The sequence below is a fragment of the Drosophila biarmipes genome, unplaced genomic scaffold (assembly GCF_025231255.1).
Source record: "Drosophila biarmipes strain raj3 unplaced genomic scaffold, RU_DBia_V1.1 ptg000005l, whole genome shotgun sequence".
Classification (NCBI taxonomy): domain Eukaryota; kingdom Metazoa; phylum Arthropoda; class Insecta; order Diptera; family Drosophilidae; genus Drosophila; species Drosophila biarmipes.
In genome coordinates this window covers 5,572,332-5,592,385 of record NW_026114527.1, presented here as the reverse complement: position 1 = coordinate 5,592,385, position 20,054 = coordinate 5,572,332, and the positions used below count along the sequence as shown (strand labels likewise).

The 20,054-nt window shown below is 40.3% G+C and overlaps 1 protein-coding gene across 3 annotated transcripts in view; it reads left to right on the top strand.

Moving 5' to 3' along the window:
• The window catches only part of LOC108022035 (rho GTPase-activating protein conundrum), a 139,447-nt gene extending 123,621 nt beyond the window's left edge, over positions 1–15,826 (top strand). For all 3 annotated transcript variants that reach the window (XM_044093790.2, XM_044093792.2, XM_044093791.2), the window contains exons 5-9: positions 13,944–14,032; positions 14,087–14,359; positions 14,419–14,929; positions 14,985–15,503; positions 15,562–15,826. In XM_044093790.2, coding sequence (XP_043949725.1) covers positions 13,944–14,032; positions 14,087–14,359; positions 14,419–14,929; positions 14,985–15,503; positions 15,562–15,585 — 1,416 coding nt within the window. In that variant the 3' untranslated portion in view covers positions 15,586–15,826. The remainder of the gene's footprint in view (positions 1–13,943; positions 14,033–14,086; positions 14,360–14,418; positions 14,930–14,984; positions 15,504–15,561) is intronic.
• Positions 15,827–20,054: the final 4,228 nt, after the last annotated feature.

The following is a 20,054-nucleotide window of genomic DNA, read 5'->3' as shown; positions in this document are numbered from 1 at the left end:
TTCTTTAACACTTAAAGCATACTCTGCCTTGGAGCGTACTTTAACCTGGGACCTTCAACATCAGAGACAGCCACCTTAGCAGCTGGTATATCGCACAACGTTTTCCGCGGGCGTTAAGTTCAAAAGCCATGAAAACCATGTTAGTGCAAGCGAGACAACATGTTTGAAGTTAGCCAAGGAATCCGGAAAAGGTTCCTTGCCAAACAAGAGCCACCATCCACGGTAAGAGAACTCCGACAGTACCTGGGCGCAGCATCATGGTACCTCCGAATCGTACCTAATTTAGCAAAAATAGTCAAACTTCTTAACGACTTGCCATGTCCGTCCGCGCTTCCGTCCGTCCGTATGAACGGAAACTATAAGAGCTAGAACAGTCAGACATGACATGCAGATTCCTGGCCTTCGTACACAGCGCAAATTTGTCTTAGCGGGGTGCCACGAAAATGTGTAAAATTTGCACCCCCGGCAGAAGCAAGATGCGGCGAAACCGATGTACAAATCGCATTCGGTAACTAGCGACTGACTATGAGCCTGCTAATACTGCCAAGGGTGTTAGGTGTTGGCATGAAACTTTCTAACACAAGTCGGAACCGAGATAATATGTGCTGGATACAAAATAATACCAGACAAGAACCGATTCAATGGGTGGCTATCAGAGAAGCTATCGGTGACAGTCGTGCAACAGACAAGCGAGGATAAAGGCACGACGAAATTCCTGGAGGCAGAGCTAGCAAGCTTCGACACCATGACGCAACATCAAACATGGCAGAGCATTAGATCACGATAAAGGACGACAAACCAATTAAGCAACGATACTACCCCAAAAATCCCAAAGTTATTGGGGAGATCAACGCGAAGGTGGAGAAGCCTCTCCAAATGGGGTATATAGAGCACTTAACAAGCTCTCCAATCGTGATGGTTAAAAAGAAGACGGGCAAGTGGAGGCTATGCGTCGTCTTCGGGTAAATCAACGGCAAAACTACCCGATGCCCCGGAAAAATTACATTCTAGACCAATTGAGGGAAGCACGGTACATCAGCAATTTGGACCTGAAGGTACTGCTTAATACCAATGAAAGAAAGCAGCAGGCAATACACGCTTTTAAAGTGCCGAGAATAGGCGTATTCCAGTGGCAAAGGAATAGGCAGGAATCCGGAAAAGGTTCCTTGCCAAACAAGAGCCACCATCCACGGTAAGAGAACTCTGACAGTACCTGGGCGCAGCATCATGGTACCTCTGAATCGTACCTAACTTAGCAAAAATAGTCAAAATACTTAACGACTTGCCATGTCCGTCCGCGCTTCCGTCCGTCCGTATGAACGGAAACTATAAGAGCTAGAACAGTCAGACATGACATGCAGATTCCTGGCCTTCGTATACAGCGCAAATTTGTCTTAGCGGGGTGCCACGAAAATGTGTAAAATTTGCACCCCCGGCAGAAGCAAGATGCGGCGAAACCGATGTACAAATCGCATTCGGTAACTAGCGACTGACTATGAGCCTGCTAATACTGCCAAGGGTGTTAGGTGTTGGCATGAAACTTTCTAACACAAGTCGGAACCGAGATAATATGTGCTGGATACAAAATAATACCAGACAAGAACCGATTCAATGGGTGGCTATCAGAGAAGCTATCGGTGACAGTCGTGCAACAGACAAGCGAGGATAAAGGCACGACGAAATTCCTGGAGGCAGAGCTAGCAAGCTTCGACACCATGACGCAACATCAAACATGGCAGAGCATTAGATCACGATAAAGGACGACAAACCAATTAAGCAACGATACTACCCCAAAAATCCCAAAGTTATTGGGGAGATCAACGCGAAGGTGGAGAAGCCTCTCCAAATGGGGTATATAGAGCACTTAACAAGCTCTCCAATCGTGATGGTTAAAAAGAAGACGGGCAAGTGGAGGCTATGCGTCGTCTTCGGGTAAATCAACGGCAAAACTACCCGATGCCCCGGAAAAATTACATTCTAGACCAATTGAGGGAAGCACGGTACATCAGCAATTTGGACCTGAAGGTACTGCTTAATACCAATGAAAGAAAGCAGCAGGCAATACACGCTTTTAAAGTGCCGAGAATAGGCGTATTCCAGTGGCAAAGGAATAGGCAGGAATCCGGAAAAGGTTCCTTGCCAAACAAGAGCCACCATCCACGGTAAGAGAACTCTGACAGTACCTGGGCGCAGCATCATGGTACCTCCGAATCGTACCTAACTTAGCAAAAATAGTCAAACTACTTAACGACTTGCCATGTCCGTCCGCGCTTCCGTCCGTCCGTATGAACGGAAACTATAAGAGCTAGAACAGTCAGACATGACATGCAGATTCCTGGCCTTCGTATACAGCGCAAATTTGTCTTAGCGGGGTGCCACGAAAATGTGTAAAATTTGCACCCCCGGCAGAAGCAAGATGCGGCGAAACCGATGTACAAATCGCATTCGGTAACTAGCGACTGACTATGAGCCTGCTAATACTGCCAAGGGTGTTAGGTGTTGGCAGGAAACTTGCTAACACAAGTCGGAACCGAGATAATATGTGCTGGATACAAAATAATACCAGACAAGAACCGACTCAATGGGTGGCTATCAGAGAAGCTATCGGTGACAGTCGTGCAACAGACAAGCGAGGATAATGGCACGACGAAATTCCTGGCTGCAGAGCTAGCAAGCTTCGACACCATGACGCAACATCAAACATGGCAGAGCATTAGATCACGATAAAGGACGACAAACCAATTAAGCAACGATACTACCCCAAAAATCCCAAAGTTATTGGGGAGATCAACGCGAAGGTGGAGAAGCCTCTCCAAATGGGGTATATAGAGCACTTAACAAGCTCTCCAATCGTGATGGTTAAAAAGAAGACGGGCAAGTGGAGGCTATGCGTCGTCTTCGGGTAAATCAACGGCAAAACTACCCGATGCCCCGGAAAAATTACATTCTAGACCAATTGAGGGAAGCACGGTACATCAGCAATTTGGACCTGAAGGTACTGCTTAATACCAATGAAAGAAAGCAGCAGGCAATACACGCTTTTAAAGTGCCGAGAATAGGCGTATTCCAGTGGCAAAGGAATAGGCAGGAATCCGGAAAAGGTTCCTTGCCAAACAAGAGCCACCATCCACGGTAAGAGAACTCTGACAGTACCTGGGCGCAGCATCATGGTACCTCCGAATCGTACCTAACTTAGCAAAAATAGTCAAACTACTTAACGACTTGCCATGTCCGTCCGCGCTTCCGTCCGTCCGTATGAACGGAAACTATAAGAGCTAGAACAGTCAGACATGACATGCAGATTCCTGGCCTTCGTATACAGCGCAAATTTGTCTTAGCGGGGTGCCACGAAAATGTGTAAAATTTGCACCCCCGGCAGAAGCAAGATGCGGCGAAACCGATGTACAAATCGCATTCGGTAACTAGCGACTGACTATGAGCCTGCTAATACTGCCAAGGGTGTTAGGTGTTGGCAGGAAACTTGCTAACACAAGTCGGAACCGAGATAATATGTGCTGGATACAAAATAATACCAGACAAGAACCGACTCAATGGGTGGCTATCAGAGAAGCTATCGGTGACAGTCGTGCAACAGACAAGCGAGGATAATGGCACGACGAAATTCCTGGCTGCAGAGCTAGCAAGCTTCGACACCATGACGCAACATCAAACATGGCAGAGCATTAGATCACGATAAAGGACGACAAACCACTTAAGCAACGATACTACCCCAAAAATCCCAAAGGTTTTGGGGAGATCAACGCGAAGGTGGAGAAGCCTCTCCAAATGGGGTATATAGAGCACTTAACAAGCTCTCCAATCGTGATGGTTAAAAAGAAGACGGGCAAGTGGAGGCTGTGCGTCGTCTTCGGGTAAATCAACGGCAAAACTACCCGATGCCTCGGAAAAATTACATTCTGGACCAATTGAGGGAAGCACGGTACATCAGCAATTTGGACCTGAAGGTACTGCTTAATACCAATGAAAGAAAGCAGCAGGCATTACACGCTTTTAAAGTGCCGAGAATAGGCGTATTCCAGTGGCAAAGGAATAGGCAGGAATCCGGAAAAGGTTCCTTGCCAAACAAGAGCCACCATCCACGGTAAGAGAACTCCGACAGTACCTGGGCGCAGCATCATGGTACCTCCGAATCGTACCTAACTTAGCAAAAATAGTCAAACTACTTAACGACTTGCCATGTCCGTCCGCGCTTCCGTCCGTCCGTATGAACGGAAACTATAAGAGCTAGAACAGTCAGACATGACATGCAGATTCCTGGCCTTCGTACACAGCGCAAATTTGTCTTAGCGGGGTGCCACGAAAATGTGTAAAATTTGCACCCCCGGCAGAAGCAAGATGCGGCGAAACCGATGTACAAATCGCATTCGGTAACTAGCGACTGACTATGAGCCTGCTAATACTGCCAAGGGTGTTAGGTGTTGGCATGAAACTTTCTAACACAAGTCGGAACCGAGATAATATGTGCTGGATACAAAATAATACCAGACAAGAACCGACTCAATGGGTGGCTATCAGAGAAGCTATCGGTGACCGTCGTGCAACAGACAAGCGAGGATAAAGGCACGACGAAATTCCTGGATGCAGAGCTAGCAAGCTTCGACACCATGACGCAACATCAAACATGGCAGAGCATTAGATCAAGATAAAGGACGACAAACCAATTAAGCAACGATACTACCCCAAAAATCCCAAAGTTATTGGGGAGATCAACGCGAAGGTGGAGAAGCCTCTCCAAATGGGGTATATAGAGCACTTTACAAGCTCTCCAATCGTGATGGTTAAAAAGAAGACGGGCAAGTGGAGGCTGTGCGTCGTCTTCGGGTAAATCAACGGCAAAACTACCCGATGTCCCGGAAAAATTACATTCTAGACCAATTGAGGGAAGCACGGTACATCAGCAATTTGGACCTGAAGGTACTGCTTAATACCAATGAAAGAAAGCAGCAGGCAATACACGCTTTTAAACTGCCGAGAATAGGCGTATTCCAGTGGCAAAGGAATAGGCAGGAATCCGGAAAAGGTTCCTTGCCAAACAAGAGCCACCATCCACGGTAAGAGAACTCCGACAGTACCTGGGCGCAGCATCATGGTACCTCCGAATCGTACCTAACTTAGCAAAAATAGTCAAACTACTTAACGACTTGCCATGTCCGTCCGCGCTTCCGTCCGTCCGTATGAACGGAAACTATAAGAGCTAGAACAGTCAGACATGACATGCAGATTCCTGGCCTTCGTACACAGCGCAAATTTGTCTTAGCGGGGTGCCACGAAAATGTGTAAAATTTGCACCCCCGGCAGAAGCAAGATGCGGCGAAACCGATGTACAAATCGCATTCGGTAACTAGCGACTGACTATGAGCCTGCTAATACTGCCAAGGGTGTTAGGTGTTGGCATGAAACTTTCTAACACAAGTCGGAACCGAGATAATATGTGCTGGATACAAAATAATACCAGACAAGAACCGACTCAATGGGTGGCTATCAGAGAAGCTGTCGGTGACCGTCGTGCAACAGACAAGCGAGGATAAAGGCACGACGAAATTCCTGGATGCAGAGCTAGCAAGCTTCGACACCATGACGCAACATCAAACATGGCAGAACATTAGATCACGATAAAGGACGACAAACCAATTAAGCAACGATACTACCCCAAAGAGATCAACGCGAAGGTGGAGAAGCCTCTCCAAATGGGGTATATAGAGCACTTAACAAGCTCTCCAATCGTGATGGTTAAAAAGAAGACGGGCAAGTGGAGGCTGTGCGTCGTCTTCGGGTAAATCAACGGCAAAACTACCCGATGCCCCGGAAAAATTACATTCTAGACCAATTGAGGGAAGCACGGTACATCAGCAATTTGGACCTGAAGGTACTGCTTAATACCAATGAAAGAAAGCAGCAGGCAATACACGCTTTTAAAGTGCCGAGAATAGGCGTATTCCAGTGGCAAAGGAATAGGCAGGAATCCGGAAAAGGTTCCTTGCCAAACAAGAGCCACCATCCACGGTAAGAGAACTCCGACAGTACCTGGGCGCAGCATCATGGTACCTCCGAATCGTTCCTAATTTAGCAAAAATAGTCAAACTACTTAACGACTTGCCATGTCCGTCCGCGCTTCCGTCCGTCCGTATGAACGGAAACTATAAGAGCTAGAACAGTCAGACATGACATGCAGATTCCTGGCCTTCGTACACAGCGCAAATTTGTCTTAGCGGGGTGCCATGAAAATGTGTAAAATTTGCACCCCCGGCAGAAGCAAGATGCGGCGAAACCGATGTACAAATCGCATTCGGTAACTAGCGACTGACTATGAGCCTGCTAATACTGCCAAGGGTGTTAGGTGTTGGCATGAAACTTTCTAACACAAGTCGGAACCGAGATAATATGTGCTGGATACAAAATAATACCAGACAAGAACCGACTCAATGGGTGGCTATCAGAGAAGCTATCGGTGACCGTCGTGCAACAGACAAGCGAGGATAATGGCACGACGAAATTTCTGGATGCAGAGCTAGCAAGCTTCGACACCATGACGCAACATCAAACATGGCAGAGCATTAGATCACGATAAAGGACGACAAACCAATCAAGCAACGATACTACCCCAAAAATCCCAAAGTTATTGGGGAGATCAACGCGAAGGTGGAGAAGCCTCTCCAAATGGGGTATATAGAGCACTTAACAAGTTCTCCGTGATGGTTAAAAAGAAGACGGGCAAGTGGAGGCTGTGCGTCGTTTTCGGGTAAATCAACGGCAAAACTACCCGATGCCCCGGAAAAATTACATTCTAGACCAATTGAGGGAAGCACGGTACATCAGCAATTTGGACCTGAAGGTACTGCTTAATACCAATGAAAGAAAGCAGCAGGCAATACACGCTTTTAAAGTGCCGAGAATAGGCGTATTCCAGTGGCAAAGGAACAGGCAGGAATCCGAAAAAGGTTCCTTGCCAAACAAGAGCCACCATCCACGGTAAGAGAACTCCGACAGTACCTGGGCGCAGCATCATGGTACCGCCGAATCGTACCTAACTTAGCAAAAATAGTCAAACTACTTAACGACATGCTATGCAATGGAAACGAGTGGGTTTGGACACAAAAATATCAGACGGCATTCGAAGGGGTACGGGCAAGACTAGTTGCAGACCCGGATTTCGACAAACTATTCCTGCCAACGCGAGCAACTACAGTTTCGGGGAAATTTCTAACCAGAAAGCTGAAAGAGTCGGAAAGATAATCTTCTACTCAAGCCGAAAGCTCAACCGCGCTGAGAATAACTACTTATCAACCGAAAAAGGGTACTTTGTAAAAAGGGTGCATAGAAAGAAAGAAAGAGATTCTCAAAGGGTACTATGAAATGATTCCAAATGACACCACGGATAACTCCAAGAATTCTCAAAGAATACTAGAAATAACTTATACTACGAGATAGCTACAAGGGCACGATAAGGAAAGACCAAGGAAGGCTTTGAGCCGGGGTGTGGTGAAGGGAGCCCATTCAACAAAAAACCGTCTGTCAGCATGAGTTCTGGGGTAAAAAGGAGCGAAGCGCGTTGGATGATGGCTGCCCACCAGCCGAAGGATCTAGCTCGAGGCAACCCAAGCCTCGCGGAGGATCTTATGGCGAGGCGTGCCCGAGCTGGTCATCAGCTCTAACACCGATGTGGTGTTGCTCGAGGATCCGTTGTTTGAGCATAGCACGAGTGGCCTGAGGCGATCGCAAAGGCACCGGCAGTCAAGTAAGCCTATTTTCTGGGCTGCAGGCGCAGCGTGCGGCTGAGAAGAGACGAACGAGTTTAAAATGTGTCTAGAAGTATGAGGGGAATGTAAGAAGTTGAATAACTTTCTACAACTTCCAGCGGCAGTAAAAACACCGCTTACCAGATGCTCGTAGAATTCACGAAGAGGGGTTGGAAAACAAAAGAGAGTTTGGAGACCAAGGATGAGAATATGCGAGTTTGGAGTCTAAGGTTGAGAATGAATCAGATTGGAGACCACGGTTGGAAAATAAGTGAGTTTGCGAGATTGGATAACGCTTTAGTCGCGTGTATCGACTATAAGATACCCGTTACTCAATTTTTTTAATAAACTGAGTTAAGATGAGCGCACTAATTGGAATACGCTTAGTTAGTTAGTCCTAGACTATCGGAAAACTTAATGATATACAGCGCTGCAATTATATTGCCCGTCAATATTGCGGGTATGAAGTTTTGGGTAAGCGATCTTTATTATCTTTCCTTCCCATGTGAATGGACTACAGGCCAGAATACAGAGAGGGGTAATGAAAAAAGAGCTAGCCCCCCTCCTGCGCACATATCATTGTTTTTCAGCAATCTACTGATTACATTAACGTAATGGAATTTTTAAAATTTATATTGAGAAGTATTTTTAATTATTTAATAGAATTGTCAGCCGCTTACTGTTGTCTCTCTATTTTTTACACAGATGCATTAATGCCTTTTTCATTGCTTGGCCATGACGTCATCGTCAGGGGAATGGGGAGATCCTGATATAGATTTTTATGGGGTCGGAAACGCTTTCTTCTACTTGTTACATACATTCCGACAAATACAGTAAAACCTTTTCTTAGTCGTTTTCGAGGAGTCAAACCGTAAAAATTAGTCAAGATATCAGAGCGAACAAGTCAGTCGACCAAGTAAACTACAAGTGAACCACAACCATTCAAATCGTCACGACAAGTCTACAAGGAGCAAGATCGCTACGATTGAGCCATCAGGAAACTCCGAATTGAGACGCAGAGAGCTGAGGTACAGAGGGCATCACACACAATTCTTCGTATTACGCCTGGAGAGTTGGTCAGAGTCTGAACAGTGAAGGCCTGCGATAAGAAATAGGGAGCTCAGGAAGAAGCCGGTCTAAGCCCAGTGTACCTCGCCCCAAGCGTAAACCCAGTTCGTAAAGTGGGAACTGAGCAGGTTCATTGCACGATCAGCCAGAAAGGGAGAGTGGTCACTGTTATTTGGTGGAACAAACACAATCTACTGAGCTAGCCGCACAAATCCCGTACCGAGCAGACACTGCTCAGGCAGTGTTAGATGTTTAGAACTAGTGGAATCCATTTTTGTTGATTAATAACATTAAAATGTGAATTGTACAACAATGTGTTGCAAGTTGAGGAATCTCAATCAACAACATTTTTTCTTTTAATTCTTGTTTAGCTATGGAATCCCCATTTCATTTTTTCTTTTCCATTACATTTGGGTTCCACACAAACTTCTTTCCGCGGTATGGCTTACACATAACCGATGTTTGCCCACATATTGAATTATGTGGCCATTAGTACTGGACTTTTTTAAATGTTGCTAAAAAATAGTTCCTGTCTCGTACCATTGTTCATGTCCTTGGAATTTAAATTTAAACTTAAAACTCCCAAAATTCTAACAAAAGAAAACATCCTCTATAAAATACATCTTAAATGAAAGTAATTTGTATTTTCGACTATATCAGTAGATTTTTATTTTTTGTGCATATATAGCAGTCGGCTTCGGGCTGAGCTTTGTCACTATGTGAAATGCTGTCCACAGTAATGGTCCTTGATTTTTTATTAACTTAAAAACGTGACCTTGTACAACAATGTGTTGTATGTCAAAAGTTGTGAAATGTCTCTTTCTTCAGAACCTATCATTGTAATGTATTGGTATTTAGATCTATCTTAACCTAGCATTAATGGAATTTATTAATTTTAGTAACTGGTATTTTATAGTAATTATAGTATGAACGTTGCTTGCAGATGTGCGAGCAGGGGGTTAGCTTGCATCTTTGGATAGTCGGGAATCGAAACGAACATTTTTAAGAATGGTATTTTACATATTATGTTAGGAAACCCTGTAGTTTCAGTAGTTTACAAGTTATGGGCCTTCGAAATAAGGGTATTTATAGCTGTCTTCCTACAACACTAGAGCATTCATCCAGGAGCTAATGCTTTAAATATTAAGCATAGAATTTTCAGGACCCGAATAAACCGTTTTGGGACAAACTGGCGAATAAAATAAAATTTTCATTTTTAAAAGTAATAATGACCGACTGTCTGTCCGTCATATATTTCTAAGCTTCTTACGCAGCGCAAGTCTGTGCGTTTAGGCGGACAGACAGATGGACAAGGCTAGATCGACTTGGCTGGTTATCCTGATCAAGAATATATATACTCTTTATGCTCGGAAATGCTCTACGAGTACCGAGTATAATGACTGTATGGTTAGAGAGCATAAAAATTTTGATGCCCGGCTGACTGTCAGTCCGTTGAGCTCTGAGCTTTCGAAAGCTATAAAAACCTATAAGTTGGGGATAAGCAAGTAGAAGCTTAAGGCCCACAATCGCCCATAATTCTCAAACCGGTCTGGCTCCCTAATTTCTGAAGATTTATAAAAAGTATAAATTAAGTGTTGATTTAATTGAATATTACTTATAAAAAATTCAAAGAATTGCTCCAGTCCCATCACAAGATACACAGCATCACAGAATTGATAACGATCGGTCTACTAGGCAACTAGTAGTATTAATTATTAAGCTCATATTAAATTATAGAACGGATTCTGTTGAGCGATGCCACGGTGTTGACGGAGTGGAAGAAGTTCAGGCAATCTGCAGAGTGTGCCCCAAGACTCATAGGCCAAAGAAGCTAGTAGAAAAATAAAAGCGTGTATTTAAAGACAACATGGCGTCATCGAGAAGCGTTTAAAAGATACCTTAGCGAAGCAATAACAAACCCAAGGGACCCATTTAGACAAGCAAATCATGAGTCGATAAATACGGTTATTCGTCAATACAGAAAATCATTACTAATCCTCGATCAAATGCGCAGTTTATTACCAAAGCTGTACAAAGACACCTGGAGATCAATGGAAACTATTGAGACAGGCTCATGATGATCTTGATATTACATCTGGGTTAGAGGCCGCCGTTCAAGAGAAGTCGATTTCAGAACTTAAAAGAAGAAGCTTATATAGATGGCCACGGTCTTGCTATTTAAAAACCACACATGAAAGCTGGCAACAACTATAATCCAGGTATTAAAACTGCACAATTCCTAGTTGATGATAGTTCCTCGTATAGTTGGATTGCTAGATTATGAAAAATAAGTCAAAAATATTAGAAATGTTTTTTTTTAATGAAAATGTTTTTAGTGCCTCTGAGTTTTTGATAATATTTTTTTATAAAGATGTAATGCTAAGTTCGATCACTTCGTTATCCAGAGAACCCCCCTCCTGTTGTTTTCTATCTTCTTTACCAATTTGGTTGATTTTCATCTATCATTATCTCTTAAACAGGGCCCTGCACGATAGTCTACACCTTCTTATAAACTTGAGTTAATTTCCGTATCAGACGATGTTTCTTTATTGAGAAAACCTGTAACTACATAACCAAGCCTTGCACTAGCGGCTTATTAGGTCCTAATCAAAGAAGTTCACTGGTCCTTTTAGGAGTTCATGTTGCCGAAGGTCAATATCTGCTATAAAGATCGTTTGCAATTGGTAATAATGGTTGTTTTTTAATGACTGTTGGAAAAATAAATAAATCTACTGATGTTTTAAAAGTGGATGTACAATACGAAATCTTTAGTATTGTCTTGGTTGCTGTTGTTAACTTTCATCCGAATGCAGGTATTTCAATCGGTGACGATCTGTTCTTAAGAGATAGAAGATCTGCCATCCTTCTTGGGAAATGTGCCACTTCGGCGGCACTTCTTGGAGTGACTTCGGTGACACTTTGGGAAGTCACTTCGGCGACTCTTCTTGAAGTGTCTTCGACGACACTTCCAGAAGTGACTTTGGCGATACTTCTGAAAGTGTCGCCGAAGTGACTCCGAGAAGTGCCGCCGAAGTGGCACATTTCTTCCCGACGGGAAGAAGCCTAAATGGTGTGGACTCACTGATGGCAGAGCTTAGTAGTCTCCAGTAGTCTATATTCAAGCATGCCGCTCAACGAGCTGTGGTACACTCCGTAACGTTGGAATTTCCGTGGTTGCGTCCGCTGATTTTCCAGTGAAGCTAGTTGGCCTAGTTGAATTGGACTTACATCTTCTTTGGCGGATCACGTAGGGAAAGCGCAAGAAGAAAAAAAACAATCACTTTTATACTGCACTTTACTCTCGGAAAGGTTGATTGGCCACATCAATCAATTCCACAAACAAAAAAAAAATTTTTTTCAGGTCTTAAACTGTCCCAAAAAACTTATTTCTTTTGCCGGTAGTATATAAGTCGGTACCAGCCGGATCGCACGACTATATCTTATAGCTCCCTTAAGAATAATCAAAAAAAAAGTGTAAGAAAGTATATCTTACCCAACTACCCCAACTCTTTACCAAAAGTCTTCTGCAGATAGTATATAAGTTGAAACCATCCGTATCGGACATCTATTTTTTTTAGCTCCCATAAGAATTTTCGAAAAAAAAGTTTTCTAATGATATCTTTGATGCTTTTTAACATATAACCTCTATAGCTTGGAAGTAACATTTAAATAAAATCGGTCGACTGTACCATATAGTGCCATAGAAACGATCGGAAAATTGGTGGGAAAATAATATGAAACAAATTATAGCTTCGGTATTTTTTGACATGTGACCTTATAATATGGGAAATATAAGTTTTTCTATTTTTCAGAATTTTAAATTAAATTTAATACAAATCTGACAACTCTAACATATCAAACAAAAACACATCTTAACGAGGTAAAAATATAGTTATGATATCAACTTCTGTGACAAAAATATAATATGCGATCTACTCAATAAGTGCACTTAAAGACAAACAACTAAGTAATGATATATAGAGTTGCAGCGGGCCGAATGTAAACAAGGAAAAACGCTATAGTCGAGTGTCTCGACTATCAGATTCCCGTTACTCAGCATAAGGGAGCAAAAGGATAATGAAGATATATAATGCGTATAAGCATTTTAGGGCGCCACCTAAGCGTTTTTGCCATTTGTGGGCGTAAGAGCGGGCGTGGCACCTTTCTTTTTGGTGAGTCGTATTGATGAGACAATTGAAATATTTAAAATTTCAGTTAATATATTGTTTCTATCATAAAAACAGCAGGCTATAGATTTTCGCGGATTGTGGGCGTTAAAGTGAGCGTGGTACCCCTCTGAAACAAACTTGCGCTGCGTAGGAATCTACATCTGCAATCCAAGTATGAAAAATCTATCTCTTATAGTTTCGGAGATCTCAGCGTTCATACGGACGGACGGACAGACGGGCATAGCTAGATCGAATTCGCTAGTGATCCTGATCAAGAATATATGTACTTTATGGGGTCAAAAACGCTACGTACTTTCCCACGAATCTAGTATACCCTCTTACTCTACGAGTAACGAGTATAAAAATTTAGCATGGTGTTACTAACGTTGTTTATTTCTTATAACTGTAAGGGTATACAAACTTCGGCTTGACGAAGTTAACTCTCATTCTTGTTTTTTATCAATTTTTATTTTCAAAATCGGACGACTGTATCATATAGCTGCCATCGGAAAATTAGTGGGAAAATTATTATGAAACAAAATATAGCATGTATTGGTGAGTCAAACGTATGCCATTTTCAATTCAAACTTGTGTTCATGTAAAATCATGCAAAATATTTTCGGTTCGGAGAAAACTGCTGCTCGTCTTGACGCAACAAAAAAGTTTTAGTATTGGGTTTTTAGTTGGAAGAGTTTATAATCAACAATACATAGTTTTAGATGCAATGGATTCTATGTTTTGGCTTACCGAATGAATTTATGTTTTGTATAATTAGTCGTATGTTTCAGTTAACATGTTACTTGATGTACAATTTAAAATAACCTTACCAACAAACAGTTCAATCAATAAAATTATTGTTTACCCTAATAACGCTCCCTAATGCTCATGGCGCACATTGTGCAGAAAATTATTCTTAATGTTTTATATTATTACTTCTATGTTTTTAAAGGAATCGAGTACAGGCACACGTTCAAGGAGTGCAACGCCAGATTCACTAGATTCTATACAAGTCGATGAAGTTTGGGCAAACAGTTCTATGTAAGATAGTTTAAATTTTACATATGCTTTTAAGCTTATATTTTATTATAATAGACCAAGTTTTGAAAATAATTTTGAATACATTAATAAAACTAATAGTAACAGTGGAGAGGAAGAAAAAGGAAAATATTTGAGGAAAAGCCTACATCGAACACCTAGCGCGCCTATTAAAACTAACAATTATGCGGACATATTTCGAGGTTCACAAGTCCGTCGCGATATACCTTTGTATTCAACGCATGGTGTGGAGTTGCTGGGCTATTCTCGGATTGGGACTATACATTTGCCACGAAACCGATCAAGCTCAGATCCATTTTGCTCAGTTGGGTGAGTACTCAAAATTTTGTTTATCAATAAATGAAAATAACTTTTTTTTATATTTGCAGGCAAGCACGAAAAATTCTATTCGAGGATTCGCAAAGTGAAAATAAAACATCTTCGAGTCAAGAACTGCCCAACTCGGAACATCAATCTATACGAATTTCTCCAAAGCCTTATGATGGCCTCAGCTTTGAGAGTATTTGTCGGGATACGTCTGGTCTTGATTGCCACGAAATTCCAGATGGCCATAATACTTCAATAAATCTATTCACAGAGATCTTTTTATTAAGCCAACTCGATCTTAAACGCTTACAGGCTGTACTTTGGTTAGAACTGGCCACAATATTTGACCGTTACAATGTGAGGTTGGACAAAAGGAAGATGTTCAAGCGTCGACGCAAAGAGGAGGGTAATCTGTTTGGTGTTTCTTTAAATGCACTTATACGTCGTGACCAACAAGTTACTGGCACTGACTCTACGTTAGTTCCACAATTTTTGGAAAAATTGCTGGCCGAACTTCTTCACCGCGGATCTAAAGAAGAGGGAATACTACGTATTGGTGGACACAAGCAAAAGGTTATAAAAATATTTAAAAAAATAGTATTTTAAATCTTATTTCAAATACTTTCAGATCGAAATACTTTATAAAGAATTAGAATCAACCTTTTATCAAAAACCGGAGAAGTTAGCTCATCTGTTTGGAACAGCTACGGTTCACGAACTTGGCGCTTTGCTAAAACGCTGGTTGCGTGAACTTCCCCAACCGTTACTTACTACTGAACTTATACAACTATTTTATCAATGTCACAGACTTCCATCTATGGATCAACAAAACGCTTTAACGATTCTATGTCAACTACTTCCACCTGAAAATAGAAATACATTGCGTTTTCTGTTGAGCTTCTTAAACAACATTATTGATTTAAAAGATATAAACAAAATGGACCTGCATAACGTATCTACAATAATTGCTCCATCCTTTTTTCCACCACGATTTATTCACCCTACTGATAGAACCAGCATTGCAGAGCAATTAAAAATGGCTGCCCATTGTTGCCGTTTGACGAAAGTTTTAATCTTACATGGTTATAAACTTTTTCGGGTACCAAATACCCTACTTATAGAATCCAATACTAAGAAAATGAGAATGGTATGTTTTGATTTTGATTTATAATTTAGGTTTACGTTTTCAGTTTATGTTCTTATAGGGTAAAAAAGGATGGCTTCGGTGAGATAAAGTCTCAGTTATTCAAAAAACACCTAATGCAATTCGAATCAGTAACTGTAATGCAGCGGTTGGCAGCGACCGGAACACGTCCATCATAGAACACCAGTCATCGCACACACAACGATAAGCTCTCCCCTGCAAAAAAATCAAAAAAAAAAAAGTTATACTAATCCGTGCAGACCACTGCTTTAATGGCAACTTACCTGACTCTGACCTTTTAATAAATATTAAAGCAATTCCCACAATGACTATTTTATGATTGCAAATGATGCCTAAGTGGTATTTCATTTTGTCCATGTATTACGCTTTTTTTTTTTAGAAAAGCAAGATTACACGAATTGCATAATTATCTGATTTAATACGGCAATAGGTAAAAATTTTAGTTTAAGTAGATGAGTGTGCACTGGCTTTGTCACAGATTTTTCTCCCAACCAAATTTTCCCAGAAAGAAAATCTCGATGTCACAAACGGAATTTTTACGGTTTCTTTATTCCCCGTATTTTGACAGACGTTTTGATAAAATAAACCAACTTACAAATGCTTGCCAACGTTACGTTATGAAAGACAACATTAATAAAATCTGTGATCCATCTGGATACTAAAATTGTATATTTTTTATCCTAACAAAACTAATGGCAAGTGCAAATAGAATTTTTCAAAAACAAATTTTCTTATATTTTTTTTAAAATTTTTTTAGAAATTTTTTAGTAATTTTGCATAAAGCATAACTTATTGAAAAATGGCCAAAAGAAGTCAACAAAAATTCGATATCTATTCAATAACACCTCTTTACCGGAGGTGTCACAGAAATCTTTTCCAACCAAACACGGTTGGTTAAGTGCATTGATGTACGTAAGAAACATAATAGATTTGGAAAAGATTTCTGTCTACCTGGGTATCACAGCGCAGGCGTTTAAATTTTAAGGCCGCTACCAAATTGCGCCTAAAATTAAAAAAATACAAATAAATAGAAAAAAGAGTAATAATAAGAAAAAATACTACATTTTTTCATTATTTTCGGTATATCTGTATAAAAACGAAAACATTAACTTAATTCTTATTTTATCGATCATCAAGTACATTCGATTGCATTCAGTCCCCACCCAATTTACATAGTTATATCAAGAAAGGAAGTTAGCTTCGACAAGCCGAAGTTTGTATACCCTTGCAGTTATAAAAATAATCAATAGTTTTATTAAATTGAATTCGAAATTCTTAGAAATATAAAAATGTATATTTCCAATATTATAAGATAATATGTCAAAAAGCCCCATAGCTATAATTTGTTTCATATTATTTCCCATCAATTATCCGATCGTTCCTATGATATAGTCGTCCGATTTTAATAAAATTTAATTCGAAATTCAAAACCAAATAAAAAATCTTATTTCCAAGCGTAGGAGGTTATAAAAAAACACCGAAGATATACATTTTCAATATTATTTTACCACTAATTTTCCGATTGTTCCTATGGGGGCTATATGATATAGTCGTCCGATTTTGATAAAATTTAATTCGAAATTCAGAACTAATTCAAAAATGTTATATCCAAGCTAAGAAAGGTATATGTTAAAAAACACCAAAGATATAATTTTTTTTTTATTTTTTTCCCCGATAGTTCCTATGGGAGCTATAAGATATAGTTGTCCGATCCGGCTGGTTCCGACTTATATACTACCTGCAATAGAAAGAAGACTTTTGGGAAAGTTTCAGCCCGATAGCTTTAAAACTGAGAGACTAGTTTGCGTAGAAACGGACGAACAGACGGACGGACAGAAGGACATGGCTATATCGACTCTTCTTGTGACGCTGATCAAGAATATATATACTTTATGCGGTCCTTCACTGCGTTGCAAACATCTGACTGAAATCATTATACCCTCTGCAAGCCAATTAGCTCCCGTATGTTAAATCAAAATTGGTACTCAGGGAACAACACGAGGAAACCGTTGCTTTGCAACGGGGCCTTTCGAACCAAAATACACTTTGGGAACCTACGAGTCGACTTGAGTTGTCAAACTTTAAAAAAATTTAAAAAATCCATGTTCCAAAAATGTTGTCCCGTACTATACGGAAGGCATAATTATTTACATTACGAAGTAAATTAAAATATATATTACTTATTTTACTTACTACAGCATACTTAATAATAATATAACAAGCTAGCCGCGCAATATGTTCTCCCTAAGCGCCGGCAGCGCCCTCTGCTTTTGTTTAAGCCAACGCCAAGAATGAGAGATCAAAACATAAAATAGACTAACAAGACTTATATGTATGTATATTTTGTAGATTAAAGACATCTTTTATTTGTTATTGTAATTCTTTATTTAAAATCTGGAGCAGCATTAGTTACCGCTACCAACGTCCAATTGTTTCTGCTCTTACATTTTTCCTTAGGTTCTAAGTAGCTGCGCTGCCCGCAGTTAGACGGGAGGGTGACGGCTATGTATATCTTATATGTATTATGTGTATTTAATTATGCTCTCTTTGTACTGTCAAGCGGCCTGCGTGTGTAGCAGAATGCTGATACTTTAACTTTTTGTGACCGCACCGATTAACTCTTGTTTCGGCATCTTAGGTTTTTGACCGGGCCATTGTTTATGTCAACACTGCAACAAAGTGTTACAGTGTGTTTGCTTCAAGTACTCTTGGTACAGTAGATATTCAATATATGTACATACTACATTTTCCTGCTTTTGAAAAATAACGTAATATTATGAAGTTATTTTTTAGTATATTTTACTTAAATTATAATTATTATTTTTTTTTATCTGTTTAAAAAAATTTTTTTTTTTTAGTTACTAAGAGATTGGAATTGGAAATAATATTCGTATTTCTAAGCATGACCATGCTAAATGCAAGTATAAATAAACGTTTTAATCTATCCTTATGAACTGTTTGTATTTTGTTCTTATTATTGGTTATTATAATGTTATTTCTTTTTCCTATTTCCGTTACTTTATACGGACCGGTATATTGATAATCTATCTTATGACCTGTTTCATTACTTAAAAGGACTTGATCACCTACTAATACGAGGTGTGTTCAAAAAGTAAGGTGACTTTTCAAATTTCGCGGGCAACATATTTTCGATTATTTTTTATTTTTTCGATTTCTTTGTTTTGTTATGTTGATACACTCTTCCCTAACATCTGTACCAAGTTTCAATTGAAACCCCTTTTTTGTTTAGTTGTGAGAGGCGTAAAGGTAACAAGTTGTTTTGCGTGCTCAGCGATTTTTTGTTATCGAAAAATATGGATCAAAGGATTTGCATCAAATTTTGTGTAAAAAAAATGTTTACAAGTGGTACAAACTCTTCCAAGATGGTCGGAAAGATGGCAATGGCGAGCCTTGCTCTGGACGCCCAAGCACGTCAACAACTGATGAAAACGTTCAAGCAGTGAAGAAAATTGTTTTGGAAAATCATCGAATCACTATCAGAGAAGTTGCTGAAGATGTCGGTATATCGATTGGCTCGTGCCATGAAATTTTTTCAAACGATTTGGGCATGAGTCGTGTGTCAGCGAAGTTTGTTCCAAAATTGCTGAATTTTGACCAAAAGAATCGTCGCATGAGCATCGCTCAAGAGCTGTAGGATGACGTCAACGACGACCCAGATTTACTCAAAAGGGTCATAACTGGTGACGAATCATGGGTATATGGTTATGATATCGAAACCAAAGCCCAATCGTCACAATAGAAGAGCCCAGGTGAGCCAAGACCGAAAAAAGCATGCCAAGTTTGATCAAATGTCAAAGTTTTGATCACTGTATTCTACGATTACCATGGCGTGGTGCATCAGGAGTTCTTACCATATGGTCGTAGGTCAATAAACAGTATTATCTGGAAGTTATGCGCCGTTTGCGAAAAGCAATACGAAAGAAACGTCCAGAATTGTGGGAAAACCATTCATGGCTTTTGCATCACGATAATGCCCCTGCTATCTCATCTTTGCTTGTGAGAGATTTTTTGGCCAAAAACAACACCACAACAATGCCTCAGCCACCATATTCACCGGATTTGGCCCCATGTGACTTTTTCTTGTTCCCAAAACTAAAGAGACCTATGAAAGGACGGAGATTTGCAACGATTGAAGAGATAAAGACTGCATCGCTGGAAGAGCTCAAGGCTATACCGAAAAGTGCTTATGGGAAGTGCTTTGAGGATTGGAAAAACCATAAGTGGCATAAGTGTATTGTATCTGAGGGGGATTACTTTGAAGGGGACAACATTAATATTGATAAATAAATTAATAGTTTTTCTTGAAAATACAAAGTCATCTTACTTTTTGAACACACCTCGTAAATCGATACTGTTTATTTTCTGATCATATAGTATCTTATTATTATTTTCCTTGTTTTGTTCTATCATTATTCTAGCTCTGTTGTTTGCTACTACTAATCTATATTTACTTTTATCTATACTAAATATTGGTCCTATATTTTCTATACTATTAAATTGTTTTGGTAAATT